The sequence below is a fragment of the Corylus avellana genome, chromosome ca2 (genome assembly GCF_901000735.1).
Source record: "Corylus avellana chromosome ca2, CavTom2PMs-1.0".
Lineage (NCBI taxonomy): Eukaryota > Viridiplantae > Streptophyta > Magnoliopsida > Fagales > Betulaceae > Corylus > Corylus avellana.
This window is the reverse complement of record NC_081542.1, coordinates 32902224-32918600: the sequence shown is the minus strand read 5'-3', so window position 1 is coordinate 32918600 and position 16377 is coordinate 32902224. Positions and strand designations below refer to the sequence as shown.

General features: G+C 42.6%; 1 protein-coding gene across 3 annotated transcripts in view; it reads left to right on the top strand.

Annotated features, from left to right (window-relative positions):
• Positions 1-15439, top strand: part of LOC132172946 (uncharacterized) — a 75853-nt gene extending 60414 nt beyond the window's left edge. For 2 of the 3 annotated variants that reach the window (XM_059584508.1, XM_059584511.1), the window contains one exon: positions 16-230. In XM_059584508.1, the coding sequence (XP_059440491.1) occupies positions 16-186 (171 nt within the window). In that variant the 3' untranslated portion in view covers positions 187-230. Of the gene's footprint in view, positions 1-15; positions 231-14544 lie in introns of those variants that run through there. The other variant, XM_059584509.1, reaches the window with a different exon arrangement.
• The last annotated feature ends 938 nt before the right edge of the window (positions 15440-16377 follow it).

Here is a 16377-nt window from a genome sequence, read left to right as displayed (position 1 = left end):
CTGTGTGTAATTTAGAGAGAGATCCTGGTCTCTGCTGAATCTACAGAGCTTATGAGGAACCTTATTTGTTTCTTCGAGTCTCGACTGCCATTCAAAGTTCTCCATCAACCAGGCAACTTATGTTGCAAAGTTATAAATCTTGTAGAATTGTTCACCTATAAATCTTGTAGAATTGTTCACCTGTAAATCTCTGCTTATTTAATCCTCATGATTACACACCTATTTTTTGAATATTGTCCACCATCCCAAGTTGGATTTTTTTTTTTTTTTAACAAAAGAAAAAAGGCTAAGTTTTTGGTGAATTGAAAAACCTCAATGAAAATTGTGAATTCTACAGCCAGAATTTAAATCGCCAACCTTTATAAGATAGTTTAGACAATTAAGTATTTCAAATGATAGCTTAGTGTCTACCTAGTGTTCACCCCCAGCAACTATAAGGTCCTAGGGACTCTCTCATCAACTTACTTGTATTTTCAGCTGTCGTATAATCCTGTTTATCTTCTACCTTGGTTACCCAGTATAACTTGCATTGACGAAAAAGAAAATACACCAAAGAAAGGCCACAAAACAAAAGAAAGAGAATCTGACGAGTTGATGAGAGCCATTTCTCTGTCGTGGTTTTCTTGCGTGCTGTGTTGACGGTATTGTAGGGGCTTTTGTGGGAAGTTTAATCGATGCATTATTCCCATAGAAAATGAATATCTATTCTATGGAAATAGATCCTGGGAATAAAATTCTAACCAAAGGGGTCTATTACGTATTAGAAACATGCCCTAAGACTTATTTCTTGTAGGCATTCATAAACTCCACTTGGTTACAAGACTACCACTAAGGCTCCTACTCTCAAGGTGAGTGCAAGAATGTCATTAGTCTAGATGGCCATGCGCTAGCACAAAGGCCCCTACAAGCTTGTGACAAAGCATGGTAGGGGTGGTAAAACAGGTTGGCGGGTCAACCCGAACACAACCTGGTCGACCTGCCACCCGTTTAGCCTCAACCCAGATATGATCCGTTTAGATAAACGGGTGAAAATGTAAAACCCGGACACAACACGGTAAATTACCGTGTAACCCGATACTACCTGTCTGACCTATTTAAAATAACGGGTCGTGTCGGATTAACACGACTCGTTTAACTTGCGGGTCATAACGGGTTAATATGACCTGTTTAGCTACGGGTCATCTCGGGTTGACAGGACCCAACACGACCCGTTTGAAGGAAAAGTTTTTTTTTTTTTTTTATTTTTTTTTTATTTTTTTATTTTTTTTTTAATGAAGGGAAAAGTGATGTTTCTTAGATAAAGTACAAGGAAGAAACTTTGCTAATTCTACAACTTGATCTTGGTAGCTCTGGCTTACAGCTACAACATGTAAATCCATCTTGTCTGGCTCTCATTTTTTACTAATTAATTGTTCATTGTTTAATATGAAAAAGATAAAGATCACATTTTTGTATATATTTCTCTCTAAAACACTATGCTTTTTGTTTATATTTTGTGAGGCAGAGTAGTGGTGTCTAAAATGGCTTCGACGCCACCACAGTGTTCAATCACGGCCACCAAGTTGTACCAAAACTGCCAGTACCTACAAAACCAATAGCACCATCTCTTGAATAACCACCACCAAAGCAACCACCAGAACCATCGTTATTGGGTCAACACCACCACCACCACCAACGTGTCCATTGCAAAGCCTCTACCTGTACCTTTATCTTTGCCTCTGCCTTTGCGAGTATATCAGACATTTCACATCCCCTTCTAATTCGACAAAGAATTTGAATCAGAGAAAGCAAGAGCTCGAAGAAATTAAGAACGTGATACACAGCAAGAAAGAGGGAGACTTGGAGACGGTGGGTGCGGTGAAATCCGGCGACTCAAAGACGCAAAGTTGGAGAGGGAGACTCAGACTCGGAGATGGAGAGGGCTGGGCATGGACGAAGTCAAGCTGTCGAGGGGCTCTAGAGAGAGCGAGAGAGAGAGGGGAGAGAGTTGTGCTGTGCTGGTGAAGAGAGGGAGAGAAGGCTGCAGGGCCTTCAGGTTTAGGTTTTTAAATTTTTTCACTTTTCCTTTTTTTTTTTTTAAAAAAAAAAGGTTCAGATGGGTCACCCGTGGGTCAAGTGGGTTGACTCGATTATGACTCAAACCCATTTAGGTTAAACCCAAATCTTGTAACTTTGTGTCATGCTCATGTCGGGTTTGTAAGTGTGTCAAAATTGCCACCCCTACAGCATGGTGAAGAACCTGTTATAGGAGCTATGAGTGTGAACATAAGCATAAAACATATAACCCACACATGAGTTACCAAAACTTCTCTTAAGGCCCTCTGCCAGCATTCATATCTCGATAAAGCTGCTTAGCTTGATAAACTTCCAATCTATATCAGAATTTGTAGCATTATTATGAGCATTCTAAAAGCCACTTGCTCTCTAATAAGCTTCCCACCTACAAGTTCTTAGTTTATGTTTATACATGGTGTTGGGTCATGGATCAGCTGAGTTGGGCTAGGTAAAACAATTTGCCGGCCCATCCCCAGGGTTCAGTAATTTTTACTGTTCACCATGTTTACACTCGGCAACTTTAGGCCCACTCGAGCCCAGTGAACAATGCTCGGTTATAAGGCTCGGTAAACCGAACCTCACATGAATATGAATTCCCGAGAAGTACTCTCGGAATATTAGATATATCTGAATAGATGCCCTATTTACTGTTCCTCAAATATATTGTTGACACGTGGACCCTCGGTAAGTCCACAGTGTTAGATGAACAGGAACAACCCGATGTCTATAAAAGGAGGGTCCCCTCTCACTATTTTGGGTAACTTCTTTTTCCCTCCAGAACTGAATATTTTGCATACACTTTGTTCCTTCCATAATCTTCCAAGTTATATTTCTCTTCAACACTGTGACTAACTTAGGCATCGGAGCTTTTCCCGGCCGGACAACGCCGGCAGCTTTGATCCTTTTTCTTTGTTTTTCATACCCAGTTAATTCCTCGGTCATCAAGCCATCCGTAGGGCCCATTCCACGTCATCATTCGGAAAACTGCTCAAACAGTTTGGCGCCGTCTGTGGGAATTCGATTTTTATCGGTTCTTACTAATCTCAAATATTCCGATATGGTGAACACACCCCCACACCCTGATACACCTCCACATCCTACCCCAAATGTCCAAACAGATATTCCTGGAACATCACACGATCCAAATCCCCAGACAGCCTTGTTGGAAGGTTTCATGAAGCGAATAGCCGAATCTATCGAAGCTATGAAGAAACAAGATGAAGAGATCGTCTCTAGATTACCTCCTAGAGAAGATTCGGCACTAAAAAGAAGGCAAGAGGACTCTTTAAAGGAGCCACCACCATCAACCCGACAACAATCAACTCGACAAGACGCTGGAAGTTCAGTACGAGGAAGTCACCGTACTGCCCGAACCAAGGAGAACTCTCACCAATGAGGGCCCAACAATGATTCACAACCTAGTGGCAAATCACACCATGGCGAATCTAGTCATGTCAAAACCCATCATAGTCATTCCCAGTGTAGCCATTCCCATCATGGTCGGTCACATTATGTCAAACCTGCGGAGGTGGCTGTGAATAAAGATGTTGAGGATCTTAAAGAAAAGTACGAAAAAATGGCTTTCTTAATTGAAAATTGAGAAAACTGGTCTGCCACTGAGGATCTTATGTAGCACACCAATTTGCCTTTTACTGATCAGGTGATGAGATTTCCGCTGCCTGGTAGTTTTAAGGTTCCTCGGGTTGGTGAGTATGATGGAAGTGGAGATTCATCCGACCATATGGAAAGTTTCCGAGCTCACATCATCCTTCATGAAACTCCTAACGAAATCACTTGCCAAGCTTTCCCTTTAACTCTAAGGGGGGTTGCCAAAGAATGGTTTGGAAGTCTGAGTCCTAAGTCTGTTGATAGTTTTGATTACCTTGGGCAGCAGTTCTTAGGACAATTCCTTGTCGTTCGAAGAAGGAAGAAGAACCCAGCATATCTACTATCTCTCGTACAAGGAAAAAACGAGTCTCTGAAAGATTATATGTTACGGTTCAATCGGGAGAAACTAATGGTAGAAAGTCCAAATGAACAGACAATTCTTTCAGCATTGATGCACGACATAAAGACTGAAGGGCCTTTGATGGCCGAATTAGCCAAAAAACCGAAAACAGGAACTCTTCGACAGTTCAACAACAAAGCTGAAAAGTTCATCAATCAAGAAGAAACTATCTCAGCTTTGATGAAATCTAAAGCTGCCAAGAGTAAGCCTGCCTCTGACTCAGTTAGAACAAAACCAAAGACTTTTGTCGATAAGAAGAAAAGAGATCACTAGAATTTGAAGACTCTGGAAAGGAAGATTGATCTACCACCCAGACCAAGTCAGCATCAACAATATGTGGGATGGACACCTCTAAACACAACTGTTTATAAGGTGTTCATGGAAGGTAGAAAGGACCCGAGTTTCGGATGGCCAGGAAAGATGAAGGCTCTTCCCCAAAACCGCAGCACTCAGAAGTTCTGTGAGTATCATAATGATCATGGACATCAAATTGAGGATTGTATTAGTCTTCGGTTCGAGATTGAAAAGTTCCTAAGGAATGGAAAGTTGCTAAACTTCTTAGCTGAGGAAAATGGCAAAGGGAAGGATCATCAGGATGGTCAGGGTCAACAATCGGGACAGCACAATGGCCGACTGCGCAACCAAAGGCAGAGACTAGATGAATTGAGGGTATCTCAGAACAAGCAACAAAGTCCCCAAAATCAAACCATAGTTGCAGAAATCCGAACGATCTCAGGAGGCTTTGCAAGTGGAGGAGAATCAAGTTCGACAAGGAAAGCCTACATCAAGCAAGCGAGAATGGAAGAAATATTTGCGCTTGAAAAACCCTCAAAGGTACAGAAAAAGGAGCCGAGCATCCTGACATTCTCAGAGGAAGATGCGAAAGATATTTCCATGCCACATGATGACACGTTGGTAATAACTCTAACGGTGGCTAATCATGCTGTTCACTGGGCTTTGGTGGACAATGGAAGTTCAGCTGATATCCTTTATTGGACCGTTGTTCAACAATTGGGCATCGGCCGAGACAAGTTGAAACCCTTCCTATCACCATCGATAGGGTTCGCAGGTGAGCATGTCCAACCCATCGGAATGATTTCTCTTCCAGTCATAGCAGGAACCGCCCCTAAATAATCCACTATCATGGTGGACTTTTTGGTGATTGACCGGCCGTCAGCTTACAATATAATCATTGGTCGTCCAGCTTTGAATCAACTGAGGGCTGTGACTTCTACCTATCACTTAAAGTTGAAATTCCCAACAGCCAAGGGGGTAGGCAAGGTTAAAGGTGCCTGAGAAAAACATGGCAATTGCTGAGGAGGTAGACAAGCTGCTTAAAGCTCAGTTTATTGAGAAAGCACATTATCCTGATTGGTTATCCAATGTGGTGATGGTTAAGTAGTCCTCTCGGAAATGGAGGATGTGCGTAGATTTTACCGATCTTAACAAGGCTTGCCCAAAGGATAGTTTTCCATTACCCCATATCAGCTCGTTGGTTGACACAACAGCAAGGTATGAGTTGCTGAGCTTTATGGACGCCTTCTCTGGCTATAATCAAATTTTCATGCATCCATCCGATCAAGAAAAGACAGCATTCATCACTGACCGAGGCTTGTACTGCTACAAAGTCATGCCATTTGGTTTGAAAAATGCCGGTGCAACTTATCAAAGGTTGGTAAACAAGATGTTTCAAGAACAAATCGAGAAGAACATGCAGGTTTTTGTTGATGACATGCTGGTCAAGACCAAGCTACGGGTAGATCATGTGACAGACTTGTAGGAAGCATTCAAGACATTGAAGCGTTTCAAAATGAAGCTGAATCCCACAAAGTGTGCATTTGGAGTTTCATCTGGGAAGTTCCTCAGTTATATGGTGTCCAGCCGAGGAATTGAGGCCAATCCAGAGAAGATCCAAGCAGTATTAGATATGCAATCTCCGAAGAATACAAAGCAAGTTCAGCAGTTGAGTGGTAGAATTGCGGCATTCAATAGATTCATCTCTCGGTCCACAGATAAATGTCTCCCATTCTTTAAAATTTTACGTAAATTTCGAATGGTCCGAGGAATGCGAACAAGCATTCAAGCAACTCAAGAGGTATCTGGTCAGTGTAGCTTTGATTCGAGAAGAAGAGGGAGTTCAGAAGCCGGTTTACTTCATCAGCCGAGCATTGCATGGCGCCGAGGAGAGATATGTACAGATGGAGAAACTTGCTTTCGCCTTGGTAATTGCCTCCAGAAAGCTCCAACCGTACTTTCAAGCTCATACAATCAATGTTTTGACCGAGTATCCATTGAAGAAAGTACTCCGGAAGTTGGACTTGTCTGTTCGGTTAGTCAACTGGGCAATCGAAATTAGTGAATTCGACATCCATTTTATCTCACGTAGTGCTGTCAAAGGCTAAGCTCTTGCAGACTTTGTGGTAGAATCCACCAACATGCAAGACCTGGAGGATTGGCCGAAAGAGAAGACGTGGGTAATTTATGTGGATGGTTCTTCTACCAAGAATAGCGGCAGAGCTTGAGTGGTTATGATCACACCGGAGGGAAGGGAGTTAAAAAATTCGCTAAAGTTAGAGTTCAAGACTACTAACAATGAAGCCGAGTATGAAGCTGTGGTAGCCGGACTCGGCTTAGCCCAAGAGATGGAGGCGGAATTTGTAAAAGATCGAAGTGATTCTCAGGTTATTGTCGGCCACGTTCGTGGTGAATTCAAAGCTAAGGGCAGCAAGATGAAGCTTTACTTATCTAAAGTTCAAGATATGCAAAAAGCTTTCAAGAAATTCTGCATTGTTAAAATCCCAAGAGAAGAGAATGAGAAAGCGGACCATCTAGCTCGGTTAGGCTCTTCAACCAAGGATGAAGTGGGAGAATCCGACCAGCCAATACAAATTTTGCAACAACCTTCCATCATTGAGAAGGTTCTGATTTTGACTATCGAAGTCATGCCCGTTTGGGCTGAAGAAATTATCGGCTACCTTGAAAAGGGAATTCTTCTGGGAGATAAGAGGAAGGCGGTACAGTTGAAACGAAAGGCTGCTCAGTTCACCTTGGTCAATGACGCTCTTTTTAAACGGGGCTTTATGTTGCCTCTCCTCAAGTGTGTTTCCAAAGAAGAGGGCGATTATATCCTCAGGGAGATTCATGAAGGAATCTGTGGCAGTCACTCAGAGGCCCGTATATTAACACACAAAGCAGTTAGAGCAGGATTTTTCTGGCCGAGTATGAATCAAGACTCCATACATATTGTCAAAACTTGTGATAGCTGTCAACGCTTTGCCAACATTATCAAGCAGCCTCCCGAGGAACTTAGTTCGGTCTCCTCGCCATGGCCATTCTCACAGTGGGGGGTGGATATAGTAGGGCCATTACCTGCAGGAAAGGGGGGAGTTCGGTTTGCTGTGGTCGCCGTTGATTATTTCACCAAGTGTGCAGAAGCGGAAGCTCTGGTAAGTATTACAGCAAAAAACATCGAGAAATTTCTCTGGAAGAGTGTCATTTCTCGATATGGGATTCCTCATGCCTTTGTTACAGACAATGGCAAGCAGTTTGACTGTGATTCCTTTCAAGGCTGGTGTGCCGGACTTCATGTTCGGCAATACTTCTCATCCCCATGACATCCTCAAGCAAATGGACAGGTAGAAGCAACGAACAAAACCATATTTAAGATCCTGAAAAATAAGCTCGGTCAGTACAAAGGAAACTAGGCGGAAGACCTTCCCGAGGTTCTATGGGCATACCGAACCACCAAAAGAACTCCTACTGAAGAAACCCCTTATGCATTAGCTTACGGAACCGAAGCTGTCATCCCTGCTGAGGTTGGGTCGAGGAGTTTTCGAGTGGACACATTCAACCTCGATTTCAATGGCGAGGGTCTGAAGCTGCATTTAGATTTGCTACAAGAAAAACAAGATTAGGCCCAGGTTACTATGGCAGCATACTAGCAGAGGTTAGCTCGGTATTTCAACCGACGGGTTAAGCATCGCAGTTTCCAAGTTAGAGATTTGGTTTTGAAAAAAGTCACCCTTGCAACCAAAGATGCAACTGATGGAAAGCTAGCACCAAACTGGGAAGGACCGTACAAAGTGATCAAACGTGGCAAAGCAGGAGCATACCATCTCACAAACTCCGAAGGAAAACAACTCCACCGACCATGGAATGCTGAACATCTTAAGAAGTATTTTGTATAAAATTATAATTCTCAGAGCGTCACTTTTGTTGTACTCTTGTTATAACGAATAAATGCATATGAATGAAGGATCCTCTGAGGTTATAATCATGCATAAATCTTAAGTATGTGGCAGACCATGATTTTAATTAACGTTCGGAGAAAACATTCGAGTAAAGCATTCTCCAAAAAGCCACCTTTGGAAAGGTGTCTATAGCACTTTCCAACCCTTCAATAAAATATAGCCGGAGAATTCCCGAACATCACTCGGTATATTCTCTCTAAGGCACCTTCATCAAGGAAAAATTCGGGAATGTAGCTGAACAAGCATTTTCCGAACTCATCACCTTTACCCCAAAGGTTTTACTTTGGAGGAATATAGCCGGAGAATTTCCCAACCTTTGTTCGGAGAAATTTCACTAAGGCACTTCCCCAAAGATGAAGTTCATAAATCTAATCAGACTATACTAAGGCGAAATATAGCCGGAGAGTTTCCTGAATTTCATTTGGTGAAGTTTCACTAAGGCGCTTTCCCGAACATAAGCCTTTACTCCAAAAGGTTCCACCTCGGAGAAATATAGCTAGAGAATTTCCCGAACTTTGTTCGGCGAACACATCACTAAGGCGCTTTCCCGAGGAAGAAGTTCATAGGCCTAACTAAACCACAGCATTTTCCAAGTTTAAAACCTTTTCCCCAAGCACTAGCCTAAAGCGAAATATTCAACCATCATGTTCAAAACGCGATGTTCTTACAAGCAATGCATCCTCAGTAGAACATGCAGCAAGTTGTAATTCACACTTACAAGAGGATCGAGATTTTACACCTCATTAAGATTTCCATCAGTATAAATTAAATTTATAACCTATGGGAATCAAGGGGGTATACATAGCATGAAATTGCTAAAATCAATAACTAAGTCAATATACATAATTGATATGAATCTCGACGAATAAACAAAAATTTCTTTTATTATCAAAGTTAAAGTAGTTAGTTACAAAAAGAGATATGTCATCTTGGTGGTTATAATTGGGAAATCAAGCAAGTGCATGGTCCCACTCTTCGTCAGATGCAGCCACTGATTTCTCCGAGTCATCAGGTGCTTCAGCACGCTCGACCACAGTAGAAGATTCCCTAGTCTGACGCCAAGCAAACGGATTGAAGCCAAAAACTGTGATGCCTTTATAGTCGGGCATCTGCTCCTGACCAATTATAGCAATCTTTGAAATGGCCTTTTCAGTAGGAGGAACATCTTCAGGTTTGATTGTGTTAAGGTCGACACCCTCGGGAAGATTCTTCGATCAACTGCGGAAAGTTTCAAAACCTGAGATGAAACTTGTGCCCCAAGCATAGTCTCGGCCCCAAGAAGCAAACGAAAGCTGCTTATAAAAACTCTGAGCTTTCTCCTTGTATCTGATCACTTGTTCCTTAGCTCGAGAGAATTTTCCCTTGAAAGTTTAGTTTTCTTCTCAGCTGATTTTTGTTTCTTTCTATCCACTAGAAGTTGCTCTTCGGCTACCTTCGATTTGCCTTCAGCCACCTCAGCTCTAGTACACTGAGTAGCCGAGTATCTCTGAGCTGCTTCCAGCTCTTCAGAGACTAGATTAATGCGAGACTCGGTAGCTCGGCATTGGAGTTCGGCCTCAGCATGTTTTTCTTTAAGAAGAGCAGCTTCATCTTCCAAGGCAGAATAATCAATCAGCAACTTTCTATTTTTGGTTCTCTCAGCTACCGACTAGGCTCATTGTTTTCGAATCTGAGAATAAGCTTGAGAACACCGAGCTTCCAAATTGGTAATTTGCTGTTTAGCAAGGAGGAGCTCGTTGCCTTGCTGAGAGGACAGCTCTTGAACTCGTTTTAGCTCAGCCTCGGCCTCTTCAAGTTTCTTCTTGGTATTTTCGATTTCCAGGGTCGAGCTCTCAGCAAGACTCTCCTTAAGCCGGGTAGCTCCATCCTCGAGAGTCGAAAAATCAGCCAGTAAACTCTCATATTTTACCTTCTCAACAACTAGCTCGGATTCCAATTCTTGAGACTGAGAAACAGCTTGAGCACTTTGAGCCTCCAGACTGGCAACCTGCTCACCCGAGAGAAGGAGCTCATTCCCTTGCCGAGAGGACAACTCTTGCAGTCGTTTTACTTCAGCTTCAGCATCTACAAGTTTCCTCTTAGTATCCTCGGTCTCTAGAGGCGAGTTCTCTGCAAACTTTCTGAAGTGGAGATAGTAGTTCAAACTGTGCATTGATCCCTTTAAAAGGAAAAGTGTTAAAATCACTAATATTATCTTTAAAGGGAATAGAGAAACAAAAAGCAATTTATCCCCCAATTTACCTCCAGCTAGTGGTACAGCATGGGTTCCATCACTTCTTTCGGAAGCTGGGCCCTAACTTCTGGCGAACTGTTAGCTGCAATCAGATTCACCAGAGCAGCAAAAGGGTTCCTGAGCCAGTTGTCACTTAACCGAGAAAGGGGCTCCCCAAAGGACCAAGTGATTGGATCAGGTGTACGCTCTGCCAAGGAATCAGCTGCTCGCGAAGCATCAGCAAAATTCTCCATAGGAACACTCGGTGGCCAAGATGACTCTCCAAGAGGGACTAATTCCCCACCAGCTGGGAAGTTGAAATCAGCTCCAGCAATTCCACCAGCGGCTGCTACAAGTTCTGCATCCGGCTGCTCAGCATCTTTAGACACACCAACCACCTCTTCAGCAACTCTATGCTCAGCAATTATGGGCTCTGTGGTTGTTTGCACATCAGCAGCAGGCTCGATGGTCGAGGGTTCAGCAGCCACAAGGTCCTCGGCATCCTGAGCTCCAGCACTTGAGGTTTCTGTATGTGCATACTCGGGATGTATGACTAAGCTCTCAGCCTCAGTCTGACCAGGATAAATCACAACGAGAGGCTGTTCCAGTGGCATGTTGGAGGCAAGATCCTTAAGGATATGACCAACGTCAATTGGGATTTCTTCCTCGGAGTCAGAAGAGCTAGCTGTATAGCCTCGGTAGGAGTGGAGGAAAGAGGGACGGCCAAGAGTGGGGTAACATCCAGAACTTCAGAAGCAGGAACTTCAGCTCTAACAAGTGTGAGAGAAGAAGATGGAGGACTCCAATTTGCAAGAAGAACGTCTCGGGTTGATGTGCCTTGTCCTCCCAGGAATTCCCTAACTCCCCTAAGGACCGAGGAATACGCTCGGATGTGAGGAGCAGGCTATTCAACATTAGGAGTTGTATCTGGTACCGTTACTGCTGCTTTAGGGACCGAGTGTGCCTCAGTCTTCTCTACCTCCAATTCGACAGTTGGCCTTGTTGCTTGCGAACTACCCTCTGTTCCCTTCTTCTTCTTCTTTTTCTTTTTCTCTAGAGAAGGGACCTCAGGATCTTCTGGCTCGTCGGCAATTACCAAGGAAACCCTTGTAGCAATTGGTGCAGAAGGTTTTTTCGGGAAAGCATCCTCGGTTTTTCTCTTGCCCTTTCCTTTAGAGGACCCTCCAACCCCGACAGTCCTTCGTTTGGGAGACTCGGCAGCCCTAGCAGTTGGTCTTCTCGACACCTCTGAAATTGGAACTCTCAGTGGGGCAGCTTCCACCAGTCTTGCAGGTGCAGGAGTCCACACATATCGCCTCAGGTTCTCATCAACCATGAGGGCATCGTAATCCATCTCTAGAGGATGAAGCTCGGCATGATCCAATACGTCCCTTACACGCTTCGCCTCCTCCCTATTTAAACTCGGTTCTTGTTGACCTGAAAGCAGATGTCAAGATTAGCTTTGCTGCAAAAAGATATAGTAAATAAATGTGAAGCTCGGTTTTTACCTCGGTTTGAGGGAGCAATAGTTTCCCGAGGGACACTTGGGTCCCTGATTACTTCTGAAGGTGAAAATTCCCAATCACCTTGGACAAAAAAGAATTCGTCTTTCCACCCCTTGTTGCTGGAGTAGGTACGACTGAAGGTGAGGAGCTTCATCTTCTTTCGAAGTTGGAAGGTGAACAAAAATTCGGTTCTGGAACACTTTGTTAGCCGGTAAATTTTTAGAAATTCCACGACTGTGAGTAGATGCTCCACTCCGAGAATCTTTAGCCAAACGACCATGCAGGCAAAGAATACCCTCCATCCATTCGGAGCTAACTGATGAGGAGCTATTCGAATATAGCTCAATAGCTCCCGAACTATCCTCGGGAGGGGAAGCCTCAGCCCTATTCGGAACATGTCCAAATAGACACAAATCTGGTTACTGTCAGCATCCACTACTGCTCCAACATTGTTGGTGTCAAAGCGTAGCTGAACTAAATCAGGGATGTGCCAACTTTCACGAATTTCAGGCTCATCACGTTCTGACAGCTTTGATTCCCAAGTGATTGGGTGTAAAGCACCCAATACACTAGGAACATCCTCAACCCTACGACTCATCAAGTATCGATGGTAAGGAAATATAAGACGAGGGATGGAAGTAAGGCCCTGTTGAAACAATATGTGGGTAACGCTCAAGCGAAGACGATTGACTGAGTGTTTGATTAAAGGAAGAAGGAAATCAAGGTAATGGAGTACGGGGCAGTTTGGGTGGATAAAAGGCTCGGCCGAAGGAACAGACTCGACCGAGGTTCTGAAATATACTACTCTTAAAAAGTAATACTCGGCCAAAAGGTCCGAGCGAAGGAGTGCCAGATTGGAAAGAGGGGATGTCAACAAAAGCTCAGAAGGGCAACAATGGCTTCAAATGAAGAAAAAGTGAAGAATGAACGAAGGGGAAGAGAGGTTTTTAAAAGATTTTCAAAGATAAGACCGAATCGACGCATTTAATGCCCTAGGATATAGGGTTCGTCGAAGGGGCGCCTTTTCATCTCTTATTCTCCGCGCAGAAACTGACGCGTGGCCACTACAAAGCTTAAACCACAGAGAATTCAACGCGTGGTTCTCAAAAGGCAGAGGTAAATCCTTAAAATGTTCTAAATACTATTTTTTGAAAATTTGAAATTTCAAAAGTTTGGAATTTAGGAGCCAAATTCGTTTTGTTTTGCCAAAAACAAAACTGAACCTATAAAACAGCTGACCCATTTTAGGAAATATGAAATTTCCAAATATCTGTTATATTAGGAAATTTGGGGGTAACTGTTGGGTCATGGATCAGCTGAGTTGGCCTTGGTAAAACAATTTGCCGACCCATCCCCATGGCTCGATCATTTTACTGTTCACCATGTTTACACTCGGCAACTTTAGGCCCACCCGAGCCCAATGAAGAATGCTCGATTATAAGGCTTGGTAAACCGAACCTCACATGAATATGAATTCCCGAAAAGTACTCTCGGAATATTAGATATATCTGAATAAATGCCCTATTTACTGTTCCTCAAATATATTGTTGACACGTGGACCCTCGGTAAGTCCACAGTGTTAGATGAAGAGGAACAACCCGATACCTATAAAAGGGGGGTCACCTCTCACTATTTTGGGTAACTTCTTTTTCCCTCTAGAACTGAATATTTTGCATACACTTTGTTCCTTCCATAATCTTCCAAGTTATGTTTCTCTTCAACACTGTGACTAACTTAGGCATCGGAGCTTTTCCCGGCCGGACAACGCCGACAGCTTTGATCATGTTTCTTTGTTTTTCATACCCAATTAATTCCTCGGTCATCAAGCCATCTGCAGGGCCCATTCCACGTCATCATTCGGAAAACTGTTCAAACACATGGCATATGTATTCCAATCATCCACGATTCATTCAAATTAAAAAATAAATAAAATAAATGATTTATCCATGATAGCTCTATTTATAATGAACTGAAACTTCATGTTTTTTAATATTCCTAGCTCTAATTCCTAAGTAATGATTCTAAAATGAGATCCGAGACAACGAGATTATTATCCTCAAATACATAACCCAAAGTAAAAAGTGTGATGGTATTTTGGGTTTGACCTAGTCTGTCACCAAATGACACTATAATGAATGACATCTTCAGGATGATATAAATTTAAATCATGGGTTTGGCATGACTGGAAACTTTTGCAGCTAGAGCTTTTGACATGCTTAACCAATTGTTAAGTGTTTCTTATTCCTTTTTTTTTTTTTCTGAAGGAGGATGATGTCAGTTTGTATAGTTGAAACAAATTGTTAACTTTTCGGATTGACATGGCAGTCCAAATTGCAACCTACCTGAAATGATCTCATTAGTGCAGTTGAATAAACCATTCATTGCAGTTTTCTATTCCTTAATCTCAAAAATGACGCTACAAACAAATCTCACTGGCATATTTGCCAAAGATGCCTGTGTGCTTATTCTCAATAATTTGGAATGGAATTAAACCTTAACGTGGTGCTTATACAGGTATTAGAGACGAGATGAAAGCATTTGAGGTCAACAAGGTTACATCTAGGAAGACCATTGAACGCCTTTTAGAAGAATTTGGGGGGGCATCAAAAGGCTACATGGATTGTGGACCAGAGAAAATTTGAGTTGGAAGATATATGTTTGTTGGGTCATATTTCGGCTGGGTTGGGCCCAGTTCAAACCTACCGGCCCATTCCCCACGCTTGGTCATTTTTACTGTTCAGAATAAATTCATGTTCAGCAGACTTAGGCTTATGTAGATTATATTATCGACACTCGGTTATCAGGCTCGGTTAGCCGAGCCTGAGGCAGGTACCGAGCGTTACCCTCAGGAAATGATGAACATATCTGAATAAATATCCTATTTGATGTTCCCCGATATATTGTTGACATGTGGACCCTCGGAAAAAGTCCACAGTGTCAGATGAACAGGTACAATCCAATGCCTATAAAAGGGGGGTCCCCTCTCACTATTTCAGTAACTTTTTTGACCCTCAGATTTAAATACTTGCTTATCTTTTCCTTGATATATAATTTCCCAGTTCATCTTCCCTTTGAACAACTTGACTAACTTAGGCATCGGAGCTTACACCGGCCGGACAACGCCGGCAGCTTTGATCCCTTTTTCTTATCTCATTCCCAGCTCAACGTTCGGTAATCAAATATTGTGCTGGCCCCTTTTTCCACGTCATCATTCAGAAAACTGCTTCAACAATGTTCATAATAATAACATACAAAACCCTGTCAACGCATGCGTATTGATGAGATTGAATTAGGGTGATTATCATGTTCAGCAACTGTGCCGTCATGGATGATGTACGCTAATGATGGGGCATGGATTGTGGAAATCTAATTTAATGGGCAGCCATTCAACCCTGCAACTTAGAATTATGATGGTTTTTATATACTATGTGAATGTATTCTTTCTACAAAATCAGTTCCAGGTTATTGCAAATCTATTCTCAATGTCGGAATGCACAAGAATGTCGTTGAAAACTGTAGTTTATTCAGTTGAACACGTATGCTTGTTTGATGAAGTTTTCAAAGAGAGTTTTTCGATTTTAGGTTTGAAAATGTGAAAATTGAGAAGTAATGTCCATGGGGCTTGTATTTTAAAAAGAATTGTTTGTCGGGTCCATGTGTGAAAATTTGTTTAATAAACTGGAAAGTATTTTTAAAAAATAAAATTGAAAAGAGTTTCCTAATCATAAAAACATAAAAAGACAAATGGAGTTTGGCTTCGCCGAATGAAAGTTGGCACCCCTTCATCGGAGGGTTGGTGGTGGCATACCTCCACGCTCCACTGTGGGAGTGGATGGATGATTCATCCTTGTGACTCTATGTGAACAGTAGAGGTGGAAGACACGCCTCCATGCGGAGGTGGAAGATAGAACGCCCACCTCCCCCCCATCACCCCCCTATCTCCCCTGCGGGTGAAGGTAGATAATGGAGGTAGGAGGAACTAACCATGGAGGCCAAGCGCCATCTTTTTATTTTTTTTATAAATAGAAAGTATTTTCTGCATAAAAAAAAAAGTGAATATTTTTTGTAAGCTTTTTTTGAAAGCCAAGTTGAACATCTTCAATGTTGCACACCAGCCGCCGGATGAGAAGGAATGTTTCCTTCTGGACACCAAACCCACCTCCCACCGCCTTACATGATGAGATTTTGGAGGACCCCCTTAGAGGAGAAGAGTTGATCACTAACCCCTTTTGAGAGAGACATATAAAGAATCCTCATAGGGAACTCCGAAATCAAGTTGACAAAATAAGTTTGGAGGTGATGAGTGGAGTCCTATTTCTTGAGGAGTGCCTTGTTGTGCTAAAGAGA